Source organism: Entelurus aequoreus, linkage group LG15 (genome assembly GCF_033978785.1).
Source record: "Entelurus aequoreus isolate RoL-2023_Sb linkage group LG15, RoL_Eaeq_v1.1, whole genome shotgun sequence".
Classification (NCBI taxonomy): Eukaryota; Metazoa; Chordata; class Actinopteri; order Syngnathiformes; family Syngnathidae; genus Entelurus; species Entelurus aequoreus.
The window spans coordinates 18,000,427-18,028,341 of record NC_084745.1 but is presented as its reverse complement, the minus strand read 5'-3'; the positions used below and the strand labels follow the sequence as shown (position 1 = coordinate 18,028,341).

At 40.2% G+C, this 27,915-nt stretch overlaps 3 protein-coding genes across 7 annotated transcripts in view; 2 read left to right on the top strand and 1 right to left on the bottom strand.

Annotated features, from left to right (window-relative positions):
- The window catches only part of cnksr2a (connector enhancer of kinase suppressor of Ras 2a), a 78,019-nt gene extending 74,766 nt beyond the window's left edge, over positions 1-3,253 (top strand). The window contains exon 24 of the mRNA XM_062020921.1: positions 3,013-3,253. Within this exon, the coding sequence (XP_061876905.1) occupies positions 3,013-3,060 (48 nt within the window). The 3' untranslated portion in view covers positions 3,061-3,253. The remainder of the gene's footprint in view (positions 1-3,012) is intronic.
- Positions 1-25,778, bottom strand: part of smpx (small muscle protein X-linked) — a 28,581-nt gene extending 2,803 nt beyond the window's left edge. The window contains exons 1-5 of one of the 5 annotated variants that reach the window (XM_062020929.1): positions 12,179-12,252; positions 9,551-9,600; positions 2,975-3,061; positions 2,663-2,838; positions 227-1,148 (exon numbers count right to left, since the gene is read on the bottom strand). In XM_062020929.1, the coding sequence (XP_061876913.1) occupies positions 2,683-2,838; positions 2,975-3,061; positions 9,551-9,600; positions 12,179-12,233 (348 nt within the window). In that variant the 5' untranslated portion in view covers positions 12,234-12,252 and the 3' untranslated portion in view covers positions 227-1,148; positions 2,663-2,682. Of the gene's footprint in view, positions 1-226; positions 1,149-2,662; positions 2,839-2,974; positions 3,062-9,550; positions 9,601-12,178; positions 12,253-12,339; positions 12,445-12,989; positions 13,008-25,762 lie in introns of those variants that run through there. The other 4 variants (XM_062020932.1, XM_062020931.1, XM_062020930.1 and 1 more) reach the window with 4 other exon arrangements.
- On the top strand, positions 15,205-27,298 carry mbtps2 (membrane-bound transcription factor peptidase, site 2). The gene is made up of 11 exons (XM_062020927.1): positions 15,205-15,571; positions 18,361-18,509; positions 19,810-19,948; positions 20,049-20,152; positions 20,233-20,360; positions 22,639-22,757; positions 22,830-23,010; positions 23,071-23,168; positions 23,253-23,448; positions 23,554-23,629; positions 26,619-27,298. The coding sequence occupies exons 1-11, from the start codon at positions 15,497-15,499 to the stop codon at positions 26,839-26,841; spliced, it is 1,488 nt and encodes a 495-aa protein (XP_061876911.1). The 5' UTR covers positions 15,205-15,496; the 3' UTR covers positions 26,842-27,298.
- Positions 27,299-27,915: the final 617 nt, after the last annotated feature.

Here is a 27,915-nt window from a genome sequence, read left to right as displayed (position 1 = left end):
ACACCTGTGCAATAATCATGTTGTTTAATCAGCATCTTGATATGCCACACCTGTGAGGTGGGGTGAATTATCTTGGCAAAGAAGAAATGCTCTCTAACACAGATTTGTGAACAGTATATGAGAGGAATAGGTATTTTGTGTATATAGTACAAGTTTTAGATCTTTGAGTTCAACTCTTGAAAAATGGGAGCAAAAACAAAAGTGTTGCGTTTATATTTTTGTTCAGTGTACAACCCCTGGCAAAAATGATGGAATCACCAGACTGGGAGGATGTTCATTCAGTTTAGTTTTGTGGTGAAAAAACAAGTAACAGAAATGACACAAAACTGTAGTCATTTCAAATGGCAACTGTCTGTAAGAAACACTAAAATATATCAAGAATTCAAATTGTGGTAGTCAGTAAGGGTTTAATTTTTAGATGTATAAACTATTATAGAATCACTCAATTCTAGAGGAGAGAAAAATGGAATCACCCTGTTAATGTTCATTTCCAAAGCTAAAACAGTGAATTAGATTGCATTAGATGAAATGTGTTCATTAGTCTGCAGTTAAAAGTGAGTGTTCACACCTTGGACGGCTGTTGCACCTGGTGGATTGACATGAATCATGGCTCAAACATGAGACATGTCAATTGCAACAAAGGAGAGGATTATCAAACATCTTCAAGAAGGTAAATCATCACCCAATGTTGCAAAATATGTTGATTGTTCACAGTCAGCTGTGTGTAAAATATGGACCAAGTACAAACAACTTGGGAAGTTTGTTTAAGGCAATCATACTGGTAGACCAAGGAAAACATCAAAGTTCCAAAACAGAAACCTTCAAGCAATACGTCTTGAAAACAGAAAATGCACAGAGAAACAACTGAAGAACAAATGGATGGAAACTGGAGTCACCGTCTGTGACCAAACTGTAAGGAAGCGCCTACAGGAAATGAGATTAAAACACAGAAAAGCTAAACAAAAGTCGTCATTAACAACTAAACATAAACAACAGGGTTACAATGGGCTAAGGAAAAGCAATGGTGGACTATGGATGGCTGGATGAAAGTCATCATCAGTGATAAAGCGTGGCTCTGCATTGGGAAAGGTGATGATGCTGAAACTTCTGTTTGGTGTACTTCCGATGAGATTAATGAAGACGACTGCCTGAAGAAAACAATGCACATTTCCACAGTCATGGATGATATAGACTGCATGTCAGGTAATGGTAGATGTCATTACATCTTCAATGAATGCACAAGTGGACATTTTTGATACTTTTCTTATTCCATCAATGGAAAGGATGTTTGAGGATGATATCATTTTTCAAGATGGTAATGAATCTTGCTTTAGAGCAGGGGTGTCAAACTAAGTTTAGATCGGGGGCCACATGGAGAAAAATGTACTCCCAAGTGGGCCGGACTGATAAAATCACGGCACAATAACTTAAAAATAAAGACAACTTCAGATTGTCTTCTTTGTTTAAAAATAGAACAAGCACATTGTACAAATTGTACAAATCATAATGTTGTTGTTTTTTTTTACACTTACATGTTGCGGTTAATAGTTTTCTACCTTTACTTGTCCTTATTTATACTTTCTGAATAAATTATGTGATAATGTTCATCAGTCAACTCATTGGTGTTAATTTTCAATCTATCAAGATAAAAAAATTATATCAAAATCAAATAACCGGATGTTATTTATGTAGTTTGATCATTTTCCTCGACTGATGTACTAACATCATGTGGTTTAGTTTGTACATTTGTAGCATCATCTACAAAGAATTGCTATGTCGACATCCAGTGGACACATATAGGACAGCTGTTTCTTTCTTTCAAAAATGTTCAGGTTAATTTTTATACTTAGCAAACTCATCCGGCGGGCCGGATGAAACCTGTTCGTAGGCGTGATCAGGCCCCCGGGCCGTACCTTTGACACCCCCGCTTTAGAGCAAAAAGTGTAAAAACTTTACCTGAAGAAAGATACATACTGTAAGTCATCTTGTCATGGCCTTAAAATAGTCTGGATCTCAATCAATCAATGTAAAATGTGTGGTGGAAATTGGAAAAAAATGATCCATCACAAGACTCCAACCTGCAAAAGCTAATCTGACAACAGCAATCAGAGAAAGTTGTAGAAAGATTGATGTTCTGATTGTCACTTGTCCATGCCTCACAAACTGCACGCTTTTATAAAAGCCAGAGGTGGTGCAACAAAGTACCAGTGGTGTGTTTTAGTTTTTTTGTTTTGTTTTAATGACTTCCTAATTTTTTTTCCCTAAGAATTGAGTGAGTCTTTTATTTTCTAAAAATTCAACTTTAATTGACTACCACAATTTATTTTCTTGATTTATTTTAGTGTTTCTTAAGCCAGAAAGTTGCACTTGGAAATGACTATAGTTGTGTGTCATCTATGTTACCTGCTTTTTTCTACAAAATTAAACAAGTGAATGAACATCCTCCAAGTCTGCTGATTCTATCCTTTTTGCCAGATGTTGTATTCTAAAAATGTTCATCTATTATGCATGTAAATACACTAAAACATTTGTATTGCTATTTGAATAAGTCAGGCCTTTTCTTCTGCCCCTTCCCCCTCATAAGCTGCTACTTCCAGTTTGTCTGGGCCTTGAACAAGGCGTCTTTTTACGACATTAATACAGCCATGATGTGCACCGTCACCTTGCACAGCAGCACAGGTGTTATTCCTTGGTGACCCAGCGTAGTTCGCTCTTGACGTTCTGCAGCTCCGAGAGGTTGACCGCCGGCCCCGGCAGCTTGACGGCGCCCGGCAACGTCTTTTTGTCCTCCGGCGTGTGAGCCGCGTCCCCGGACCTCTCGTCCGGCGGCGAGTGAGCCTATGTGGATGACAGAAACAGAAATCAGGATTACTATGTGACGGGGTGGGACAAGAGAAAGGAAGAACCTACTATTTTATTGCAGATCTGGATAAGCGCACATATCCATTTTTACCACTTTTTTGTGGACATTTACCTCGTGTGCTTCTCCCGTCTCCTCTCTCCTCCTCACAGGATGTCCCGCCCCTGGACGCAGAGCTCCCATCGGGATGTTCAGATTAGCCTGAAGGACCGCAAGACAGCCCATTGAGAAACTTGAGGTGTGTGTGTGTGTGTGTGTGTGTGTGTGTGTGTGTGTGTGTGTGTGTGTGTGTGTGTGTGTGTGTGTGTGTGTGTGTGTGTGTGTGTGTGTGTGTGTGTGTGTGTGTGTGTGTGTGTGTGTGTGTGTGTGTGTGTGTGTGTGTGTGAGAGAGAGTGTCCCCACAAGCCCCCCTTATGTCTTGACTAAACGAGTCATAGTCTCCTCCAGTCTTCCCCCTAAAAGGAGCTTAATCTTGTCCCGACTTTGGACACAACTCAGTGTACAGTGAAAACGTGTGCGTGCTGGACGAAAGAGGATTTTTGTTCGAGAGTCCATCCGCCGCATGTTTGCCGCTAACAATCACCGCCTAAACATTCCGCTGGGTGCAACCAAAGATTGAAAGGAACCATGCATCTTATGTTGAGACAATTACACAAGGGTTAAGTGAGTGTCCATGATGTTGGAAAAGCTTCAGTTTTGGAAACAATGTCCGTGTTTTGATCTATTCTAATCTTAACGTGCTATTGTGTTTGTTTAGCTAAGCTTGGGGTGTCCAAACCTTTTTGCGTACTGAAATTCAAAGAATCTATTTATTAAATGTGGTAGGAAAAGACAGAATTTAGTCAGATTTGTGTTATAGGTGACAGAGTGTATTACTATTATGATTAGTGTTATCTTTATATCAAAATGTTACATTTTTCTTGTTGCATTACACCTTTTTACTTTTTTGGTTCAATTCTATGTACACTATATTGCCAAAAGTATTTGGCCACCTGCCTTGACTCACATATGAACTTGAAGTGCCATCCCATTCCTAACCCATAGGGTTCAATATAATGTCGGTCCACCTTTTGCAGCTATTACAGCTTCAACTCTTCTGGGAAGGCTGTCCACAAGGTTGCGGAGTGTGTTTGTAGGAATTTTTGTCCATTCTTCCAAAAGCGCATTGGTGACGTCACACACTGATGTTAGTCAAGAAGGCCTGGCTCTCAGTCTCCGTTCTAATTCATCCCAAAGGTGTTCTATCGGGTTCAGGTCAGGACTCTGCCAGTCAAGTTCATCCACACCAGACTCTGTCATCCACGTCTTTATGGACCTTGCTTTGTGCATTGGTGCACAGTCATGTTGGAAGAGGAAGGGGCCCGCTCCAAACTGTTCCCACAAGGTTGGGAGCATGGAATTGTCCAAAATGTTTTGGTATAGTGGAGCATTCCAAGTTTCTTTCACTGGAACTAAGGAGCCAAGCCCAACTCCTGAAAAACAACCCCACACCATAATTCCTTCTTCACCAAATTTCACATTCGGCACAATGCAGTCCGAAATGTACCGTTCTCCTGGCAACCTCCAAACCCAGAATATTTAGGAGCGAGGAAATTTCACGACTGGATTTGTTGCACAGGTGGCATCCTATGACAGTTCCACGCTGGCTATCACGGAGCTCCTGAGAGCGGCCCATTATTTCACAAATGTTTGTAGAAACCGTCTCTATGCCAAAGTGCTTGATTTTATACACCTGTGGCCGGGCCAAGTGTTTAGGACACCTAATTCTGATCATTTGGATGGGTGGCCAAATACTTTTGGCAATATAGTATACTGAGGGCCAATGAAAAACTAGCTCCAAGTACTCTTTGGACACCCCTGAGCTAAGCCTTGAAGTATTTCTGGGCCCTGCCATTGAATCGGTGCCATTTGCTTGTTGCACGCTCTTAAAATAAACATACATTTCTGTCTTTTTGCAACTCTAAATCTCACCAGGTACATTTTGAACTACAAAAAATGTGCATTGGCCCATCTCAAGCCACTTTATTTCATTTTTGCTTTCTAAGTCTTTTGAGTAACAGGACTGAAAGTAACAACAGTCAGTTTCTAGCATATAATGGGCATATAAATGAAATATAACATTTATGTTGATAACATGTTGGCACTAAGCACATTACAGTTCATCAACAACAACAACAACAACAACAACATAATAACATAAAAAATAATTTAGGTCACAGGACTGTGCTGAGATTTTACCCCCATCATTAATCAATTAATAAACTGTAGGAAGAGGATTCATATGGCCCCATTCGTCGCGATTTACCTCACACATGAAACGTGACAAATTTAGAGTGCGCACTATCCACTTTAGCCGCCAGATGGCAGTTAAGTGTTGAATATTTTCAAATGTGCTCTGTGGCAGTTCCAACTTTGACCACAGCGCCAGTTGCTATGTAGAGTGCCGCTTTCCATCATTTTCAGCAGAATGTTTTTTAGGGGTTTTTTTTTGTATTACAACATTTTATTATTGATCATGTTGTACTGCATTGTAATCTTTTGTTTTGTAATTGTGTGATGTTTTTTGTTTTGTGATTGTGTGATGTTTTTTGCCTGGACACCAGGAAGAATAGTCTCCACTCTGGTGTAGACTAATGGGGATCCTTAATAAACTAAACTAAACTGCATTTAAATGATTATATTTCATAGTAATATCTAATTTTAGGAAGTGAGGACAAGCAATTTTAGTAGTTTAATTTTTTATTTTATATAGTATGTATTAAATAATCAATGCGCAGGACACTTTTCTTAGTAAAAAAAAAATGTTTAAACTTAAATTTATTGAGCATTTATACATTTTATTTACACATTTTATAGTTATTTCTTGGGTGTGCAAATGGCACCGATTCCGTGGAATGTCCTTTGTGTTTATACTTAATGCTGTTTATTATGGAAATTATGTATTTAAAGATGTTACAATATATACGAGTTGGCATGTCTTTTCTAAATATTATGACATTATTGTGACGCTGTTCTTGTGTTGGAGAGACAAAAATGCCCGACTCATGGTTAGACGAGCACAACGGGGAGCGAGAGAGACGAGAAGCCATGGCAACACATCCAAAGTTAAGTATAAACATACAGTATACTTGATCACTCTGCCTCGCTACAACGCTGCACTATAACTCTTTGCTGTACATGCACAGTGTCATAAAGAAGTGTACTTGCCTTCACCAATAAAAACTTAAACATATAAGTGGACTCTTTGTTTTGAATGCAAACAACCAACCATTTTTAGTGTCGGCATGTTAGCTTAGCAGTGACAATTTTTTTATTTTTAAAAAGGCACTTTCGGAATTTATTTCAGTTCAGTTCAGTTTCAGTTTATTTCGAACAGGCATACGATACAATGTAATGCATCACACAATTCCAGTTGTTTCATTACAGCACACCCGAAAAGGAGCTGGAGGAAGCAGAATTTATTTAATCCTACTCCTTTTCATACCATAGCAATTGTATTAAATTTCCTTTTTCTCTGTAACAGAACAGTGAATAAATAAATAATATACCATAGTAAGCAAACAAATATTAAATACATAAATTAAAGCTGCAAGCAGCGATGGACCGGACCGACTTTGAGGGCTCATAAAATCCAAACAGGAGCAGTAATTAGTAATTTAATCAGAAGGGTTCAATCTCTCTCCTGGGCTAATTTGAGAGGAAATAATGTTTGAAAAAAAGGTGACTGTTTTTACACAACTTTTGTTTTGAAGGGGGAATTGCAAACTTCCTGTTGGTTTTTGCTGGGGGTTGTCAGTGTATGAAATATAGTTCTAAGTGAGACCTACATAGAGGTTTTTGTTTCATGTCTCTATGACATTCCTACTGGGAGTTCAGACAGTTTTGTCTGTGTTTTCTTCCTAGGGGGCGCTAGAGCGCAATTTTGAGTTTTGGGGTTTGGTTTTTTGATTAGATCGCAATTTTTGCCAGTCCGGTTGTGTGTGTCCAGTTTGGTGAGTTTTAAAGCATGTTAAGGGGGTCAAATTACAGCTCAAAGAGGCGGCGGTATAATAAAACGCTAGAAATACAATAGGGTCCTCTGTCCCAAAGGGACTCGGTCCCTAATAATAATAAAACGCTAGAAATACAATGGGGTCCTCTGTCCCAAAGGGACTCAGTCCCTAATAATCTTTGTCTCAATAAAAAAAAAAGGGTTCAAGATGTTCATCATAATTCTTGTTCTGTGTAATTTGTGAACACTTGTAGTTTAAACCGTTTCTTAAAATGAATCACATTTCTTTGGTGAATCAATTCCATAATTCAATTCCACATACAGATATGCTAAAGGTTTTAAGTGTTGTACGAGCATACAAATGTTTTGAATTTGATTTTGCTCTAAGGTTATATTTCTCTTATTGTGTATAAATAAACTCATAATTGTCATTTTCCTGCCGACTCTTCCTGTCTTTTCTTTGTTTTCCAGCAGTGCGTTTATTATCACTGTAAACGAGAAATGTGTGGCGCCCCCTATGCATCGGGCTCAAAAATGTTAGCATACATGTAATGCAGACATCCTCAATGTTGTATAACCATTACATAAGGGGCCAATTATTTTAGCGAAGTCGTCAGTGGCAATGAAAACAACTAACGATAACCAGAATAAAAAGCCCCAGAAGTATGATCACACATGATCTTTGGATTCACTGTAACTTCGGTAGGAAATGAGGAAGGACTGGTGTGTTTTATGCACATTCTACTACCTCTTTGCAACATGTTTTTTTCTACTGCATGTACAGATCCTAGTTCAACATTGAACTAGAGTTAAAAGGAGTAATATTGAGTTTGAAACCCAGATTTAAAAAGATATGTACTAAATATGAATAAAATCATCTCCTTCTGTTGTTGTTGTAGATTTTCTGTGCGAATTGCACTGAAGTTTAAACCTGTTTATATAAAGCAGACAAATGTGTAATAGGTTTGAAAGAATTAAGAATAAAGAAAACACCCACACTGATGCACTGTGCAGTAAATACAAATATGCACTGTTCTTCCCTTCTGAAAAGCTACAATAATGTTGCACATTTTGCACAAAACAAACAAAGACATCTCCTTTTGAAAAGGAGTAAGTTGATAAAGCTGACCAGTGACCAATGTTTACAGTTAATGCCGTGTAAAAATGCTCAACCCAGTGAATCATTTGCACATTTTCCTGTGTATTGTGGATCACACAGACTGAGCAATCTTGTTTAACCATCTGGGGACATTACATTTTATTTACCTTCAAGGACATGTAGGACATAAGAGGAATAAAACATTCTTTATTTTGTTTTACCTTATCTGCATCAGTCCTAAACACAAATATCAAACATTAAAGGTATTTTTGATTAGTTGGTTAGTTGATTTAGATATTAGATAAGTTCTTAATCAAGAAAACCTTGAAAGGTGACATAATTGAATATTATAAAATATAGCAACGATTACTTACATCCCATTGATTTTTTTTTTTTAACGGTGATGTCCCAGGCAATCTTATTTTCAGTGGAGGTATAGGAAAGGCAAATATAAGCTTTGGCTTCAGCCTATTCCTTTTTCGGTCATTCTTTTTCTTTTCTTTTCTTTTTGTGTGTAAATCTGGTCACACAAAATGGATAATGGTTGATGGTTGATTATATGACCGAAATAAACTTATTTCATTCATTCATTCAGTAGATAATGTCACAGGTCTAGATTGGTCATTTGTTATGTTATGCTATCCATCCATCCGTCCATATTCTACCGCTTGTCCCGTGCTAATTCATACAAATTTAAAACTGTGACAGCATTTGATCAAAAGACCTTCAAAGGGTTAACATTTTAAAAAAGCATAACATTGTTGGTGTTCTTGATATAGGACTGAGGTTGATTGACAGATCTGAGCCAAAAAAGTAAAAATAAAAATATTTTGAAAAATAAGGACTTTCATGTCCTGTTTGCTTGGTTTGGGGGTATTATTTAATAAGTACCAGTGTATCATACACCTGTAAAAGAATTGGACATTGACATTTTAAAAATGAAACGTGAAAAAAAAAAAACTTCTAGGATAAATCATGTACAATGGAGTAACACAGCAAAAATGATGGCCAAAATACGGCAAAACTTTACTAAAAGGGCAAAAAAAAAGTCTGCCTTTGTCCCATTAGGATTAAATGTTACAAATTGACTTAATCAACTTAACATGGAAATTGGTTTAAGATGGTGTCTCTCCTCATTTTATTCATCTACCTTGATAATAATGTGATTAAATAAATAACGGAACTCACATGTGTGTTGTAAACAATCCTCCCCGCTGGCTGGGGTCATGACAGAAAATAATTGAGAAGCACTGCACTGAGTTGTTTTCTAAAGCAGCGTGTGAGAAAATTCAAGTCATCGGGTTTAATAACAGCGCCACCTTGTGGTGCATTTGTCAGAAAATATAACAGCACAGGTAACACAGCAAGTGTGCGAGTTTTGACACTCTTTTGCGCAGCGGTTCAGGAGTATAAGAGTGCCAATGGTAACATTCTATGAAATCTGCCTAGCAACAAGTGGCAAACTTGAAGTGAGGTCTATAGTCTGCATGTACTGGCATATACAAACGGCTTATTACAATATTTTGGCCGTTTTCTGGCCACAGACACACTCCTATGCACACCAAGCACCACATTTTTTATTTTTTTATTTTTTTTTTACCTGCAGGGCCTTGACGTTGGACGGACGCTTGGACATAATCGCCACTTGACCTGCAGAGAACACAGACGTTCAGCATCTATGTGCGTATGTTCGCAGGTCATGTGACGATGTGTGCGGCCTGCTGGCTAGCGTTTCCGTTGCGTAGCGACCGTGCCATAGAATGGCCGGTAGATAGGGACTGCCGTGTGCATCATTAATGAGCGGGGTGGGTGGGGGGTACAATAAAAGAGATCGATTTCAGCATCCAATTGAGTCAGCTGGGGGGAATACCGTATTATGGGCTGATTTAAAAGTGGAGTTCCTTTACACAGGACAAAAAACTGGTTTAGTAACAATCATTTATGCATTTTTAACTTGCATGGATGCCACAAATAGACAAAAGTATAAGGACGCAGTTAGTCAATTCTGTAACCAATCAGGGGTTGGACTCGAGCAGCTATTCAATTGGCGGCCAGGGGACCAAATTTTGCCCAGGAATGACACCATAATGAACCCCAAGTTCAGGTCCAAACTTGGTAGACAAACATTTTTGCAGCAAATTCCTAAAAGCAATGCCGTTGTATCAGTGGCGGGCTGTGCGTTTCACACCTGGGCCTTCAGTGATGTCCGACTTCAATAATTACCTCTCAAAATACCATAATTTATGTCACCACATGACCATTGCTGCTGGAGAAATACTATACAGAAACACATTTACGCCCTACTCATCTTTGAAGCACATCAACACTGTACAAAACGGGTCATTTTCTAAATTTGGTAAGTAAGGTGTTGCTGTATATTGTTTACTTCAGATGCAGTCAGTAGTCATCTGTCCAAATTCTTCAGTTATACTAGTGGTGTTGCTCAAGGTTCTAGTTTAGGTCCTCTGTTTGTCATCATTTGGGCTATTCAACTGGTGGCCCGTGAGTTCAGTTTAAAAAATACTTGTGAGAAATTCACATTTTTGCAGAAGGTCCTTAAAAAGAGCACAGCGCTCCAGTAACAAACAAAATGAATAGACCCCAAATCAAATGTCTACTGCAGAGGACGCTGGTTCTCCGAAATAAACAAAATAGGACTAATAGCTTTTTTTTGGGAAATCTGGCCCCCATAGTTGAAGACTTGGAGTCTTAATTATTCGACAGGCCTGACATCAGTGTCCTCTGAGCCCGTCTGGATTAATGGACCAAAAAAGTCCCACGTTGTTTACATTTTATAATGTGCAGCTCCTAGTGCGGGGGTCAGCAACCCGTGGCTCTCGAGCCGCATGCGGCTCTTTAGTGCCGCCCGAGTGGCTCCCTGGAACATTTTTAAAAAAGGATTGAACATGGAAAAAGATGGTTGGAAAAATATTTTTTTTATTTTAGCATGTTTTTTGTTTGAGGACAAACATGACACAAATCTTCCCAATTGTTACAAAGCCCACTGTTTAATATGTTTGTGTGTATGCTTCACTGATGAGAGTATTTGGTGAACATCGTTTTGTCCTACTAATTTTGGCGGTTCTTCAACAGTTTGTTTACATGTTTAAATCTTCCACTACTTATTTGTCTCATTTTGTCCACCAAATGTTTTATGCTGTGCGTGAATGCACAAATGTGAACTTTGTTGATGTTATTGACTTGTTGGAGTGCTAATCAGGCATATTTGATCAGTGCATGTCTGCTAGCTAATCAATGCTAACATGCTATTTAGGCTAGCTGTATGTACATATTGCATCATTTGTAGGTATATTTCAGCTCATTTAATATCCTTTACTTTTATCCTCTTTGTATATAATTTATATTTGCATGTCTCATGACACATTTGTAATATTGGCTGCATTTCTGATAGTTGTTTGTGTGCCATGTTGTTCCAGACCACAGCAAACATTACCTAGCTTGCCAAAGATTGTAATAAATCTATTAAAAGAAGACAGCCTGCCATTTCCTTTAACTTGGACACACACATCTATACCTTTGGCCATTAAAAGCCAGTCATTTCCAGGAGTTATCTCACCTTCTGAGTAGCCTCTGATTTACTAATGGTTTCTAATGTTGTAAAAATGTGTAGAATAAATATTAAATTTCAACATTTCTGTCAACAAAGATTTCCTTCAGCCTGTGACACACAGTTATTTTGATAGTAGGCTATTATAGCTAATATAGACACTTATATCATGTGTTGCCTTCATTATAAGACTTATATACAGCTTTTCAGTCTTTGCGGCTCCAGACAGATTTGTTTTGGGTTGCCGACCCCTGGCCTGGTAGGAGGCGTTACAGTTTCACACTGCGGTATTACTCTTCTAAAGGCAGGGTTTTTTTTTTCATGAAATCATCCAGGTGTGCCTAATGAAGTGGCTAAAGCGAGCGCCTGTTTCCTATCAGCCCGAATGAAGTGGCGTGTAACTGTAGAACTTTCCGTGGCCTATTTAAGCTTATCTACGGGCAGCCTCTGCATGGGGGGGCTCTCGCTCCCTCTGCTCGGTCGGTTTCCAGGGTGCTGCTTGTGCCACAACAATAACACACACGACCCTTGGTGTGATACAACACTCACACACACACACACACACACACACACACACACACACACACACACACGCACACACACACACACACACACACACAGGTGCAAGCTCAAGCATTGAAGACGAGAACGGCAGCTGACCTCCATGCCCTGCAAAACTGCAAAACCACACTATCCCTTTCACTTTTCCACTCATCCAAGCACTCCTGCAGAACCTGAACAACTTCAATACTGCGACAGAGCGCCTATTTAGATCTGAACACACATCGAGAACCTTCCTGACTAAACTACATGCAACTTACCTGCCGATGACACAAAACTCCTTTGACGGATGGCTGACTTTACACACGCCTCCTCCTATGAGTCCCCTACTCCTCTCAACTCCCCATCTCCTCACTTCTCTCTCTCCCCGCCTCCTCTCCCTTCTCTCCTGCCTCTAAGTGGTGGCAGGATTCCTCTCATATCTGGGATTTGTTCTCACTATAAATAGACGAGTGATACGCACAGAGGGGACCTGCTTTCCATCCCCACACACGGACGCACTCGTAGATGGACCGCGACATAGTCAAATAGTGTCACCGCACTTGACTCTCCTTCATTTGAGTGTATTTTTAAACATCGATGAGGCCCGAAGAGTGGAAAATGTTCTGATGGATGAACAACTCTGGGTGTAATACCAGACTTCATTGAAAAAAGTGATGATTTAAGCAATACAACCTTAAATGCTCTTGAGCTTGGTGACAAAAATGGCATTGCCCTATTTGTGCACTGATACACACTCCAACATGTGCGCGTGCACACACACACACACACACACACACACACACACACACACACACACACACACACACACACACACACACACACACACACACACACACACACATGCATAGTCCTGGTGAATGCATCAATCGTGCAAGTAAATGTGTCAATGGCATGGCTGCCCTCTTACCTCCTGGCTTCTGTGCACTGCCTGCACGCTCTATGAGGTTCTCTTCACCTACCTGACCTGTTTCCGCCTGTCCTGATTGGCTCAGAAGAATGTAAAGCTCCTCCTCCAAGAAGAGAAGAATGCCTTTTAAAGCATGTTTCTTTGCATGCGTGTATATCCATTTTCTGTCAGCTTCTTTTTTTCTTATACGTACTCTTTAAAGCAGTTTGCATCACAACATATTGTATATACAAACATTACCAAAACTTGTTTTTCATCCATGCAGGTAATTTCCTGTAATTTTGGGTAATTCTGGTCGATATATTGAAATAAACACGCCTGCAGCTGCACACTACCAAACATGCACCATATGTTCCACCAATCAGCATTCTTTAGCACAAATGCACTTCAAAACTGCTGTTAGGTACTTTTAAGTACTACTTCTAAATTTTTTTTCAAAATCCCAGGTTAATGAAGGGCTTTATTTTTTATTTTATTTTATATACAGTCGTGTTCAAAAGTTTACGTACACTTGTAATGAACATACTGTCATGGCTGTCTTGAGTTTCCAATAATTTCTACAACTCTTATTTATTGTGATAGAGTGATTGGAGCACATACTTGTTGGTCACTAAAAACATTGATGAAGTTTGGTTCTTTTATGAATTTATTATGGGTCTACTGAAAATGTGACCAAATCTGCTGGGTCAAAAGTATACGTACAGCAATGTTAATATTTGCTTACATGTCCCTTGACAAGTTTCACTGCAATAAGGCAATTTTGGTAGCCATCCACAAGCTTCTGGCAAGCTTCTGGTTGAATTTTTGACCACTCCTTTTGACCACGCCTACCGTCAAGAATGGTGGTGGTAGTATTATGCTTTGAGCCTGTTTTGCTGCCAATGGAACTGGTGCTTTACAGAGAGTAAATGGGACAATGAAAAAGGAAGATTAACTCCAAATTCTTCAGGACAACCTAAAATCATCAGTTGGGTCTTGGGCGCAGTTGAGTGTTCCAACAGGACAATGACCCCAAACACATGTCAAAAGTGGTAAAGGAATGGCTAAATCAGGCTAGAATTAAGATTTTAGAATGGCCTTCCAAAATTCCTGACTTAAACGTGTGGACAATGCTGAAGAAACAAGTCCATGAATTGATTAACATGGACCCCGACTTTGTCATGTCTGTGTTAATTATGTTTTTGTTTTGCTTGGTTTTTGGACTCTTTTTTTTAGTTCCTGGTTTCACTTCCTTGTTTTGTTTGGTTTCCATGGTCACCCATTAGTTTTCACCTGTCATGTCACGCACCTGTTTCACGTTTTGAGTCACGCACCTGTTGTTAATCATGTCTGTGTTATTTAAGTCCATTGTTTTTCTGTTGGTCTTTCTGGCAACATCATATTTATGCTCTGCACGTTATCCTCGTTTTGCTTCATGCCATGTTCACAGTTCTATGTCAAGTAAGTTTTTGTTTCATGTTTATCGTTCTCCGCCTTTGTGCGCGCCTTTTGTTTTCATAGTCAAGTTTTTTACCTCCGCTGTGAGCGCTTTTTGTTTATACCCTTTTGAGTTAAAATATTAAACATGTCCTCACCTGCACGCCATGTCGGCTTCAGTTCATTTGCATCTCTGGAAAGCAACACACGCAGGAAACTGCATCTTAGTCCATGTCTTGACAGACTTAAACAAGTTGAAAAACGTATTCGGGTGTTATTTAGTGGTCAATTGTACGGAATATGTACTGTACTGTGCAATCTACTAATAGAAGTTTCAGTCAATCAATCAAAAAAGTCAGAAAACCAACAAATTTAGCTGAACTGCACCAATTTTGTCAAGAGGAGTGGTCAAAAATTCAACCAGAAACTTGTGGATGGCTACCAAAAAAACGCCTTATTGCAGTGAAACTTGCCAAGGGACATGTAACCAAATATTAACATTGCTGTATGTATACTTTTGACCCAGCAGATTTGGTCATATTTTCAGTAGACCCATAATAAATTCATAAAAGAACCAAACTTCATGAATGTTTTTTGTGACCAACAACTATGTGCTCCAATCACTCTATCACAAAAAAATGAGAACTGTGGAAATTATTGGAAACTCAAGACAACCATGACATTGTTCTTTACAAGTGTATGTAAACTTTTGACCACGACTGTATTACCATGAGATAGTAACGGTAGTAGTTTTTTTTTTTTACATCTCTTTCAAAACATGGTGTAACTGCACTTCTTCAGCGAAACACTTGATGGCAGCAGCGGACTGTTCAACTGCAGCTAACCATAATAATAAACAAAGAAGAAAACCAGCGACGCTACCCGGAAGTCTATTCCAGCCGTATTGATTTTCCCTTTCATTTATATCACACCTGACAAAACCCTTATTTTTTTGGGAGTTGGTGTTTTATGATGGATGATGTTTGAGACTTAAGGAGGTGTTTAGTAATTGTACGTGTGGCGGTTGGCGGGTGTCTGGAGCCATGGAGGTACCCCAGTGTGGTTGACGTTGTCCCCGGAATTGATGCACCATGATCCCCGTACCTTTGCTGGTGTGTGTGATGGCAGCCTGGTGTGCAGTCTACCTCGCAGACACACTACTGAGGGTAATATATTTCATTTTATTTCATATTAGAGTCTACTTTGGTTGTTTAAAAACCTTCAATTGCTACATAAACCGTCTTTTGCACCTATAGTAGACCTACTGACGGGCTGCAGATGCTGCTAGCTAGCATCAGTCAAGTGCTGCAGAGTATGCTGTTGTTCACTTTGTCTTCTTGAGACACGTAAATATAAACAATAATTGCATTAAATTATTAAAATAAGAGAGGAACGAGACTAGGTTGCTAACATATATAACGATCCAATTCAGTGGAGTAGTGTTACAATTCAGTGTGGGTCAAAATACACTATATTGCCAAAAGTATTTGGCAACCCATCCAAATGATCAGAATCAGGTGTCCTAACCACTTGGCCCGGCTACAGGTGTATAAAATCAAGCACTACAAACATTTGTGAAAGAATGGGCCGCTCTCAGGAGCTCAGTGATTTCCAGCGTGGAACTGTCATAGGATGCCACCTGTGCAACAAATCCAGTCCTGAAATGTCCTCACTCCTAAATATTCCAAAGTCAACTGTCGGCTTTAAGTATAAGAACATGGGAGGGTTTGGGAACAACAACAACTCAGCCACCAAGTGGTAGGCCACGTAAACTGACAGAGAGTGGTCAGCGAATGCTGAAGCGCATAGTGCAACGAGGTAGCCCACTTTCTGCATAGTCAGTTGCTACAGAGCGCCAAACTTCATGTCACCTTGCAATTAGCCCACGTACAGTACGCAGAGAGCTTCACGGAATGGATTTGCCAAGGCCGTGCAGCTGCATCTAAGCCATGCATCACCAAGTCCAATGCTAAGCGTTGGATGCAGTGGTGTAAAGCACGTCGCCACTGGACTCTAGAGCAGCGGAGACGCCTTCTCTGGAGTGATGAATCACACTTTTCCATCTGGCAATCAGTTGGACGAGTCTGGGTTTGGAGTTTGCCAGAAGAACGGTACATTTCGGACTGCATTGTGCCGAGTGTGAAATTTGGTGGAGGAGGAATTATGGTGTGGGGTTGTTTTTCAGGAGTTAGGCTTGGCTCCTTAGTTCGAGTGAAAGGAACTTTGAATGCTCCAGGATACCAAAACATTTTGGACGATTCCATGCGTCCAACCTTGTGGGAACAGTTTGGAGCGGGCCCCTTCTTCTTCCAACATGACTGTGCACCAGTGCACAAAGCAAGGTCCATAAAGACATGGATGACAGAGTCTGGTGTGGATGAACATGACTGGCCTGCACAGAGTCCTGACCTGAACCCGATAGAACACCTTTGGGGTGAATTAGAACGGAAACTGAGAGCCAGGCCTTCTCGACCAACATCAGTGTGTCACCTCACTAATGCGCTTTTGGAAGAATGGTCGAAAATTCCTATAAACACACTCCACAACCCTTGTGGACAGCCTTCCCAGAAGAGTTAAAGCTGTAATAGCTGCAAAAGGTGGACCCACATCATATTGAACCCTATGGGTTAGGAATGGGATGGCACTTCAAGTTCATATGTGAGTCCAGGCAGGTGGCCAAATACTTATGGCAATACAGAGTATGTGAAACAAAACCACAACTTTGTGTTGTATGTGAAAAATATGTAAATACATATCCCACTAGTTACTAATTTTATTTTTACAATGTTTTTTTTTATGCCTTTGTAGTGTTTTGCATTTGAGATAAGACTGAAGTGTGTGTCCATTACAGAAGACACAAATGAATTGCTAGGTCTCTAGATAATAATATTTATTTATTTATTTACAGACAGACATCATTTTGTATTACATTATTGTTTCTTTTGTTATTATCAGAGTCTGTTCTGCAAAAAAGTTATCCCTAGAAGCACACAGCTTATGAACAGGGACCCACAGTTAAAATATACATCATCATATACCGGTAATATACAAAATACAGTACAATAGAATACATTTCAAATCTACCCACCCATTTACAATTTCATTTATAAATAAAAAGGGAATCTTTAAATCCACCAAATCGGTCTCAATATCCTATTATTCAAATTTGTTTAAAGGTTGCATCCTGAAGATCTGCGATAATCTCATCATACATAAAGAGATCAAGACCAAAATTACGCGACTAAAGGGAATTCCTCAACCATAAGGGGTGTGCTAAATATACTAAGTATAACGTAGCAATACATTTAGCTTAAGATGCTTTTTTAAAAATGTTTAAAGAATTTGATTCTTTTTTATAGAGCTATCAATCTCATTCCAGATCATCGGGCCTCTACAGGCTATACTAAAGCTTGTACACTTTGGATGACAATTTTTCCCTCTTAATAAAGGTTTACTTCTAGTGTTACATCTATGAGAAGTAGTGGTCACTGGAATGAGCTGGCAGAGTCTAGATTTGAATCCGTATACTACGTTATACATAATACAAGCACTTTGAAATCCGTTGCACTCCGTAAGCTTCAGAAGATTGTACCCAAAAAAAAGGGGATTTGAGAGAGCATTAAAGTTTGCCGGTGATATAACACGTATGACTTTCTTCTGAAGAATCTACAGTTTTTTAAGATAACTGCGATACTTGTTACACCATACAACATTGCAATAGTTTATATGTGGTGCAAATAGAGTCCAATACATAATTAGGAGAGCGTTAAGAGGAAGAAAGTGCCTCAATTTTGAGAGAAGACCGACATATTTAGATTATTTATTCATCAAATATTCAATATGGCTTTTGAAATTTAATACGTCTTGATAACACTGAAGCAGGCCCAGACTAACGCTTGTTTGTGTTTGCTTTAATAATAACTAAATTACTAATTATATTTACTTTCTTTTGCAGTCGTCGTCCAGACATCGGATCAGCTATGAGTCCTGGCTGGCCAGGCGAGGTCTGATGCTGTCTCCTTTCCACGTGAGGTGGCAGACAAGCATGTTCAACTGGCTGTTTGCGTACTGCGCCCGCATACAGCCGCGTGCGCTCTACCTGTGGTGAGAGCAACAACTTCTATATGACAAGAGCGCTCTGTTGTTTTTGAAAATCTGCTACAAAAATGCTTGTTTAAAATCTTCGCTCTGACAGGAAGTATCTGCTGTTTTTAAGCACCTACTGCAAACACGGCAATCCAAGATCCTCTAAGGGACAGGAGTGTTTTTGTATGGCTATTATTGTAGGGAAATGATAGTTTTTCTACTGTTTTTAAGGAACTACGACAAAGACTCTAGTCAAACCTCTATATGACAAGGGTATGCTGTTTTTAGGGACCAATTGCAAAAAGAGTGCCTGTAAATTATCCTATATATAACAGTAGTGTTTTTTAGTGGTATTTTTAGAGAATGCTGCAAAAACACTAGTCGAAGATCCTCCAAATGACCGGTACATGTACTCTTCCTATTTGTAAAATGTTATTTAAAGATCTACAAGGGTACTTTGCTGTTGTTTTGGACCTACAGCAAAATGACAGTCAAAGGTCCTCCAAATGACAGCAAAACTTTGCCGTTTTTATGAATCTAGTTAAAAACCTCAAGTCATATCTATATTGTATGTATTTGCAAATTTGAAATATCTATATTCCTATATGAAATTAGTTTTTGCTTTAACAAATATTTTGCAAAAACTTGGCTCAAAATCTTCTCTACCGGACTGCCTCGCTGTTTTATCAATCTTCTGCAAAATCGCTAGTCAAAGATCCTCCACGTGTGGCTCATGCGCTATGATATTTTTAAGGACAGAGTACAAAAAACAAAGATCATTAATATGACAAGTAGTGTTCTGGAGTTTTTAAGGACCTACTACATAAAAGAGAAGTCAAAGCTCTTCTATCTGACGCGAGTGCTCTATTGATATTGATCAATTAAAAGTCAAATATCTTCTATATGACGGGAGTGCGATGCTGTTTTTATCAATCTCCTGCAAAATCGCTAGTCAAAGTCCCCTATGTGGGATGCAAGCGCTATGACGCTTTTAAGGACCGATTACAAAAACAAAATTTATTATGACTACGGGTGCTGTGTTGTTTTTTTAGGACATACTGCAAAACTATAAGCAAAGAGCCTCCGAATAACAGGAGTGCTCTGCTGTTTTTATGGACGAGCTGCAAATTCACTTGTTGAATGCCGTTTTTAAGGATCTTCTGCAAAAACGCTATTAGTGTTGAACTAAACTGGGGAGCTGGTCTGACGCAATACAAGGATGGGCTCTTACTGTGCAGTAATAAAAACTCCCAACAGGTGGCGCTGTGGTTTAAAAAAAGAAGATTTAAAGCCATTTATATCTCCTCATGTTCTCCAGGTTCAACAGTGGTCTGGTGTTCGGGCTGGTGGCCATGCTGGCGTCGGTGGTGCTGCTGGCGAAAACATTGCAGCAGACCCTTGCTCAGATGACCACCAGCAACCCTCGCATTGGCGCTCAGCAGACACTGCAGGTGGTGGTACGTATACACGCATGCGCCCGCACACACACACACACACACACACACACACACACACACACACACACACACACGCCGTGTCATCCTTCTCTTCTCGCAGGTGCCCGGCGTCAACCTACCGGTCGGTCATCTGGGCTACTTCTTCCTCGCCCTGCTGCTCAGCGGCGTTATACACGAGCTTGGCCACGCGGTGGCAGCGCTGAGGTAAACAAGCGCTTTGTGCAGTCTTGTTGCCGCGTCGACAAAAAGCCTCCGCTAAGTGGACATCGTGCGTGTTCCTACAGGGAGCAAGTACGAGTGAATGGCTTCGGCATGTTTGTGTTCGTGGTCTATCCCGGCGCCTTTGTGGACCTCTTCACCACACACCTGAACATCGTGTCGCCCATACAGCAGCTTCGCATCTTCTGCGCAGGTGAGGGCGGAAACCATTTAGCGGATTATATCCACTCAACCTTAAAAAAAATTACCCTTGTACACAAATATACTAAAGGAAATATTTTTCACCAAGTACCACCTCAGAAAACACTTGGCTCTCCAAGTACCACCATAAGAAAAAACAATAAAATACAGTAGCATAGCAGGCCTAAGTATTAATTACAAAAAAGACTGAGATTTTTTTAGCAAGTATATTGAATATTTTTGGCCAATGTAACATTACACAGACTTTGAACAGTAGGACTGTGTTTGAATATTTAATTAAGTGATTCTTTGGCATACCACAGTTGGAAAATCACTGATCTACGAATATTGGCAATGTTAAATTAATACTATTCTGACCGTGTCAATTGTTTTATCTGGCACTTTTCATAGCAGTGACTCCCAACCATTGTGCCGCATCACATTAAAAATCATCAGCGGCCTCATTTATAAAACTGTGGAACTGAACATAAAACATTTCGTAAGCACAAACCACTGAATGCACAAAAAAATCTGATTTATGTATTCATTATTTTGACATATTTTTTCTAATTCAGATTTTAAAAAACATGCAAATCAGAATTGTACGCACTCTTATGCGTTGGCGCGGATCTACATTTCTGCCAGTGGGTGCCCGTACGGCGGTAAATCTGACGCTACTTTTCTGAGCATGCGCGGTTTTTGCTTGGCGGTGAGAAAGAATTTGCCATCAATACCACATGGGTGCTCGGCGCCTATGCTCTTATGTCATGTCATATACCTGCACTGAATTGTGCGCAGACGAGTTCCGCCCCCCCAACAATCCATAAAAGGTCATGCAAATTTGTTCATGAGTTGAAGGTTCACACAATCAATGACAGAAAAACGGAGACAGTGACTCCAAAAAAGAAGGCAATATTCTCAGATTAATGCTTATTATCGAGCACCGTAACAAGATTATTTTTGGAGGGCTAAGTAATGTCATATTTGATTAAAATAATTTGAATGTCAATATTTGCCCAATCATAGTGTCAGCGGTATAGTGACTGAGAACTGTTATTTGCTACTGTATTTATTATTCATATGTTTTTGTTTTGTCAAATCAAAGCACACATTTTGTTTCATGACACAATTAATTATCATGAGAAATATTTAAAGCTCTTGTGGGCAATTAAATGATTTCAGTATATCATTGGCACTATAAGTGCATTTTTTGTACAGTTGTTAACCTAAAAAAAATGTTGATACACATTTTAATCGCGATTTAGATTTACTTAGATTTTTAATGGATTCATAGTTTTGGAAAAAACATTTTTTTGGTTACTTTTAAATGAATACATTTACAAAACACTTCAGGAATGTAGCAGGAGAGTGCTTCAAATATGGCCGCAAAATTCTTCTTTGATGAAATAAAAGAATTAGTGGTGTCAAAAAAATCTTAATCGATTAAAAAAAATCTAAAATCTATTTTTTTCATTCTTTTAATATGTCCTGTCCAGCCACTCAGACAAATCATATTGTTAATGTAGATGATCATATCTGCTGTACAGATTTACTTTAGAAAAAATAAACGTGGGATACTTCCCTTGTTGCCTTTATTGTATTTGACTTTATTAAATATTTGGGTAGAATTTTATTAAACAAAACCAGTTTTCATTTCGGTAAAATAAATAATTTATCAGAGCTGTTTGCCTATTTTATGGAAGAATGTACTTAATCATAGAACTGGCACCCAATGATATTAAAAAAAGTTTTGATTTTGAATCAAGAATCGTTACTCCTAAGAATCGAATCGAATAGAATAGAGTGGTGTCCAAATATTCACAGCCCTAAAAAGCATGTTTTATTGTAATTTTATGATCTGGGGTACATTTAGAACTATGTATAGACATATTATTTTGGTTTATTTTGTTAGAAAAACTAACAACAATTTCATGCATCTGGACACAGCTGCACGTGTCATTGGTAGCAGTCATGGCGCCTGTTGTTTAGTTGGCCATGCTCTCTTTATACACGACACTGAATTCACCTGTTTGGGAAACACGACTTGTGCGTGTTTTATTGCAGCCTTGAGAGGGCAGCAAAGAGTGTCTGCATAAGCAAGATGTCCCACTGTGTTTATTTATCCTGTCTGGTCACAGCTGAGGTTTTCGCAGCGTGTTCCTCGCACTCACTGTGTTTATTATTCATTCCCGTGGCGGCATGCGGTGCAACTTTAATGCTTTGTCGGCCCCCAAGACGTGAGTGTGCGCTTGCTTCCACCCTAAAAATATGACAAGTGTTTTGTTTTTCAGGAGTGTGGCACAACTTTGTGTTGTGCTTGGCGGCGTTGGCGTTCCTCTTCCTGTTACCGCTGTTCCTCTTCCCTTTGTACACGAGCGGCGTGGGGGCGCTGGTCACCGAGGTTGCACCGGTACGGTTTTGTAGCTCTTTAGATTTAGCATGCGTTTCCCTCGTGCGTGCTAACGCGCTGTTTGTGCGTCAGGGCTCAGCTGCTGACGGACAGCGGGGTCTCTCCGTGGGGGACATCATAACGGGCTTGGAGCAATGTACTGTCAGCGGGGTGGACGACTGGAACAGCTGCCTGTCTCACCTCTCCCACACGCCGCAAACGGGATACTGCGTCCCCGCCGCCAGCCTGCAGCCCAGCTGGGCCCACGGACGAGGTGTGTGTGGACGGTTTAAATTCATGGGGAAAATGGCTTGATTGTGATTTTTGTACCTAGCGTTCAAGCGCCTGGATGGGACGATGGACTGCTGCAGCAACAACAGCCTGACGGACCTCTGCTTCTCCTACATCAAACCTTTGAGCCGTGAGAGAGAGGTCCCGAATACAACCAATAACGCGCTGAAATTTGCTCCGCCCACTTTCTGAAGTGCTTCCTGTTTCACTTTTGCCCTCATACAGTACGCCTGCATGCCGGTGCGTAAGATGGTGACGGGCACCAACGTGTGTCGCAGCGACCGCGACTGCGACGCTCTCGCCAGCCTCAGCGTTTGCGTCACGCCCTCCTTGGAGAACCAGACGCGCTTCATCCGGGTCACGCACTCTCCTGCCCCACACATGCTGTTTGTGGGGTACCCGCCACATCTTCAACACGCCGGTAAATCATTTATAGAGATATTAATGTCCACAGAGTAACGTTTCTACCAACACAATCACATAAAGATCCTTCCTGTGGTTCTAATTTATTTTCTATTCCTCACAGTGAGTCTCACCAACTTTGTGCCGCGCTTTGGTTTCCTCCACTTAGACATTCCTGTCTTCTTGGAGACATTCTGCAAGTATCCTTAAAAAAAATGATTCATATATTGTATTCGATGAAAGTGCGCTGCTGATTTTTAAGGAACTACTGCAAAAAATATTGAATAAGATCCTTTGTATGACAGGAGCATGCTACTGTTTTTGAAGACTAACTTCTAAAACAAATAGTCAAAGATCCTCTATGTGACAAGAGCACGCTACAGTTTTTAAGGAACTACTGCAAAAACAAATAGTCAAAGATCCTGTATGTGACAGTAGCGCTATGCGATTTTAAGGGCAAACTGAAAAATAATTGAATCTACTGCAAAAATGCTAGTCAAAGATCCTGTATGTGACAGAAGCGCTCTACTGTTTTTAAACAACTACTGCAAAAATGCTTGTCAAAGATCTTTTATGTGACAGGAGCACGCTACTGTTTTTAAGGAACTACTGCAAAAACGCAGGTCGAAAGACCCTGTGACAAGAGCGCTATGCGGTTTTAAGGGTAGACTGAAAGAAAATGCTAGTCAAAGATCGCTCTACTGCAGGGTTGTACAACTGGCGGCCCGCGGGCCACATCCTGCCCGTCAAAGCTTTTGATTTGGCTCGCCGAACAACACACAAACAGGCTTGATGAAACCATTCAAAATAGTTGATCATGTATGCAGTACTCCCGCCACCCCGCAGAGGTCAACAGCTAAGCATGTGTGTCACAATGATGCGGTAGTGGGTGAGTAGAAGAAGATGGCACTATAGACCCTGAAAACTATCAAAACAGAACGCAAAAATCGGACTTTTAACAGCGACTGGACAACAAAGTATGAATGTATTGAAATGCTGTTAACTATCCGTCAAGCTGCACACGCTGGAAACGAGTACTGAGGGCAGAATGATGAATTTCTTGACAGTGCAGTTTGAAAGCGGATGTGTTTACTTTGTAAAGAAGTAAACGCAGTCTCAAAGGAATATAACCTGCGGAGGCACTTACTCAAGAAACATCCAAGTTTTGATATCCGGCCCCTGAGACCTTGGGCTTCTGAAACTGCGGCCTTCTTCATAATGTAGTTGAATAACCCTGCTCTACTGTTTTTAAGAATCTACTGCAAAAATGCTAGTCAGAGATCCTCTGTGTGACAGTCGCACTCTACTGTTTTTAAGGGACTCCTGAAAAAATGCTTGTCTAAGATCCTCCATATGACAGATTGTTTCTGCTGGTTTTTGACAGCACTCTCTAATGCTAAATAAATACCGTAAATAATAAATGGGTTATACTTGTATAGCGCTTCTCTACCTTCAAGGTACTCAAAGCGCTTTGACAGTATTTCCACATTTACCCATTCACACACACATTCACACACTGATGGCGGGAGCTGCCGTGCAAGGCGCTAACCAGCAGCCATCAGAGGCAAAGGGTGAAGTGTCTTGCCCAAGGACACAACGGACGTGACTAGGAAGGTAGAAGGTGGGAATTGAACCCCAGTAACCAGCAACACTCCGATTGCTGGCACAGCCACTCTACCAACTTCGCCACGCCGTCAATGATCCTCAATATGACAGTAGTATTATGATGTTTTTAATAATCTACTGCAAAAATGCTAGTCAAAGGTCCTCTCAATGACAGGAGTGTTGTGCTGTTTTTTTAAGAATCTACTGCAAAAATGCAAGTCTAAGATCCTCTATCGGACAGAAGTGTTACGCTGTTTTTTAGGACCTATTGCAAATATGCTGGTCAAAGATCCTCTATGCAACAGGAGTGTTATGCGTTTTTTTAAGAATCTCCTGCAAAAATGCTGGTCAAAGATCCTTTATGCGACAGGAGTGTTATGCGGTTTTTAGGGACCTATTGCAAAAATTCTGGTCAAAGATCCTATAAATGACAGGAGTGTTATGCTGCTTATAAGGACTTTGTAATGGTACAGTGAGGAAGGAGACGACATTGAGACATGGACGTCGTTTAGCGTGCAGCGAGTTTATTTGCACAAATGTGTGAAGTGTGTAATTAAATCAAATACGTGGTGTGTGACTATGTGAAGCTATTATCTGTTGAGCGTTACCAGGAGGTGTTGGAGGTGCGTGTTAAGGCGACACAGGACAAGACACGGTGAACACAGAGGAGAGACACAGAGAGCAAGGAAGCACATAGGCGAGGAAAGCTGGAGATGTGTGAGGCTTACCGTACAGATACAAGTAGCTACGTTCTGGCACTGGAACGCAGGACACGGTGGCTTAAGAAGGCAGGGGAGATCTCATCAGCGCCAGGTGTGTTGATTGTAAATTGCGTGCAGCCCCGGAACGCCCGTGGGCGTGTCCAGCGGTGTGCTCAAAGGACTGCACAGCAGCCGTAACGGACTTATTGGAAAAATGCTGGTCAAAGATCCTCTATGCGACAGGAGTGTTATGCAGTTTTTTTTAAGAATCTCCTGAAAAAATGCTAGTCAAAGATCCTTTGTGCGACAGGAGTGTTATGCAGTTTTTAGGGACCTATTGCAAAAATTAAGGTCAAAGATCCTCTAAATGACAGGAGTGTTACGCTGTATATAAGGACTTATTGCAAAAATTCTGGTCAAAGATCCTCTAAGCGACAGGAGTGTTATGCGTTTTTTAAGAATCTCCTGCAAAAATGCTAGTCAAAAATCCTTTATGCGACAGGAGTGTTATGCGGTTTTTAAGAATCTCCTGCAAAAATGCTAGTCAAAAATCCTTTATGCGACAGGAGTGTTATGCGGTTTTTAGGGACCTATTGCAAAAATTCTGGTCAAAGATCCTCTAAATGACAGTAGTGTTATGCTGTTTATAAGGACATATTGCAAAAATGCTGGTCAAAGATCCTCTAAATGACAGAAGTGTTTTGCTGTTTTTTTTAAGAAACTCCTGCAAAAATGGTAGTCAAAGATCCTTTAAGCGACAGGAGTGTTATGCTGTTTTTAAGGACCTATTGCAAAAATGCTAGTCAAAGATCCTATATATGACAGGAGCAGTCTACTGTTTTCAGGAGTGTCCGTTTGTAGTCCTTATCCCACTGCCTACCAGATATGTGTTTTCCCTCTCGGGCGCTTTGGCGGTGGTCAACTCTGTGCCGTGCTTCGCTCTGGACGGTCAGTGGATGCTCAGCGCCTTGCTGGAGGCCACGCTGGTCACCGTGGTGACAGACCGCCAGAAGCGCGAGCTCATCGGCTTCTTCCTGCTCCTCGGCGGCAGCGCCCTGCTGGCCGCCAACGTGGCACTGGGCCTGTGGATGGTCACGGCGCGGTAGCCAACCAGCCATGATGGTCAAATAACCAAAAACTCGGGACGCGAGCCTGAGGACCACTAAACTGTGAAGAGACGACATTACCCAGCAGCCCCCAGGTTTGCCTTTTTACTCTAGTGCAACCTCACAGGGCAACAAAGATCAAGAGAAGCACATGTGCTGTATGTAAGGATGTGAACTATGTCTCATTTAGGGTATTTCATTACCTCCGCCAAGCTTAATCATAACCATCCAATGAAAAGCAGTTATTGCCAATTTTCTTTTTGTGCTAAAATACGATACAAGTTTGTTGGAAAATATTATTTTTTTACATTTGTTAAGTTTTCATGTGGACTTATGTTGGATACATTGCATCTATTTATTTTCAACAGGAAACCATGTTTGATTAATCATAAAAAATATTGCAAAAAATTAATAAACCATGGCTAAAAAGTTGAAAATTAAAAATAATATACCGCCATCCCTCACTCACGTCGCACTTCAAAGTTTGCGGCGTCACTCTCTAAGTTAAGCATTTTCCAGCATAAAAATGTTGACATGAACTAAAAATGTCAAACCAATCAGAGCGCACTGTTCAGTATCATTGCCACTGATTGGCTGAGCTTCAGGCAGTATTACAGTACCACACATGGATTAAAGGAGTGTAAAGGTGATTATGTGGTTGTTACTTCCTTCTCATAATGTTACAACCTATTTTTAAAAAGTCGTGAACAGGTTTTTATGGTCCAGCTATAAGAATATTTGAGTCATGCGTAAAATTCCAAAAAATTTAATATTGTGCTAAAGTTTGTCTGTCAGCAAACCAACTTAAATTTTAAAATGTATGATATTTAAGACTTGAAATATGTCAAGCTTTTTTTTATTTATCATTTTGATGCTAATGGCTTGCAGTTTTTGAAAACACCAACATTTTCCGAGATTTTTGATTCAAGGTTTTCATAAGCTTTAAACCAAAACTATCAAAAATGATTTCAAAAGAAGGCTTGAAATATCTTGATATGCATTTTTTTAACCTGTGTTATATATTAGGTTCACCTTGTAATTCTAATTGCTGGAATGAACGAACCTTTGCACATT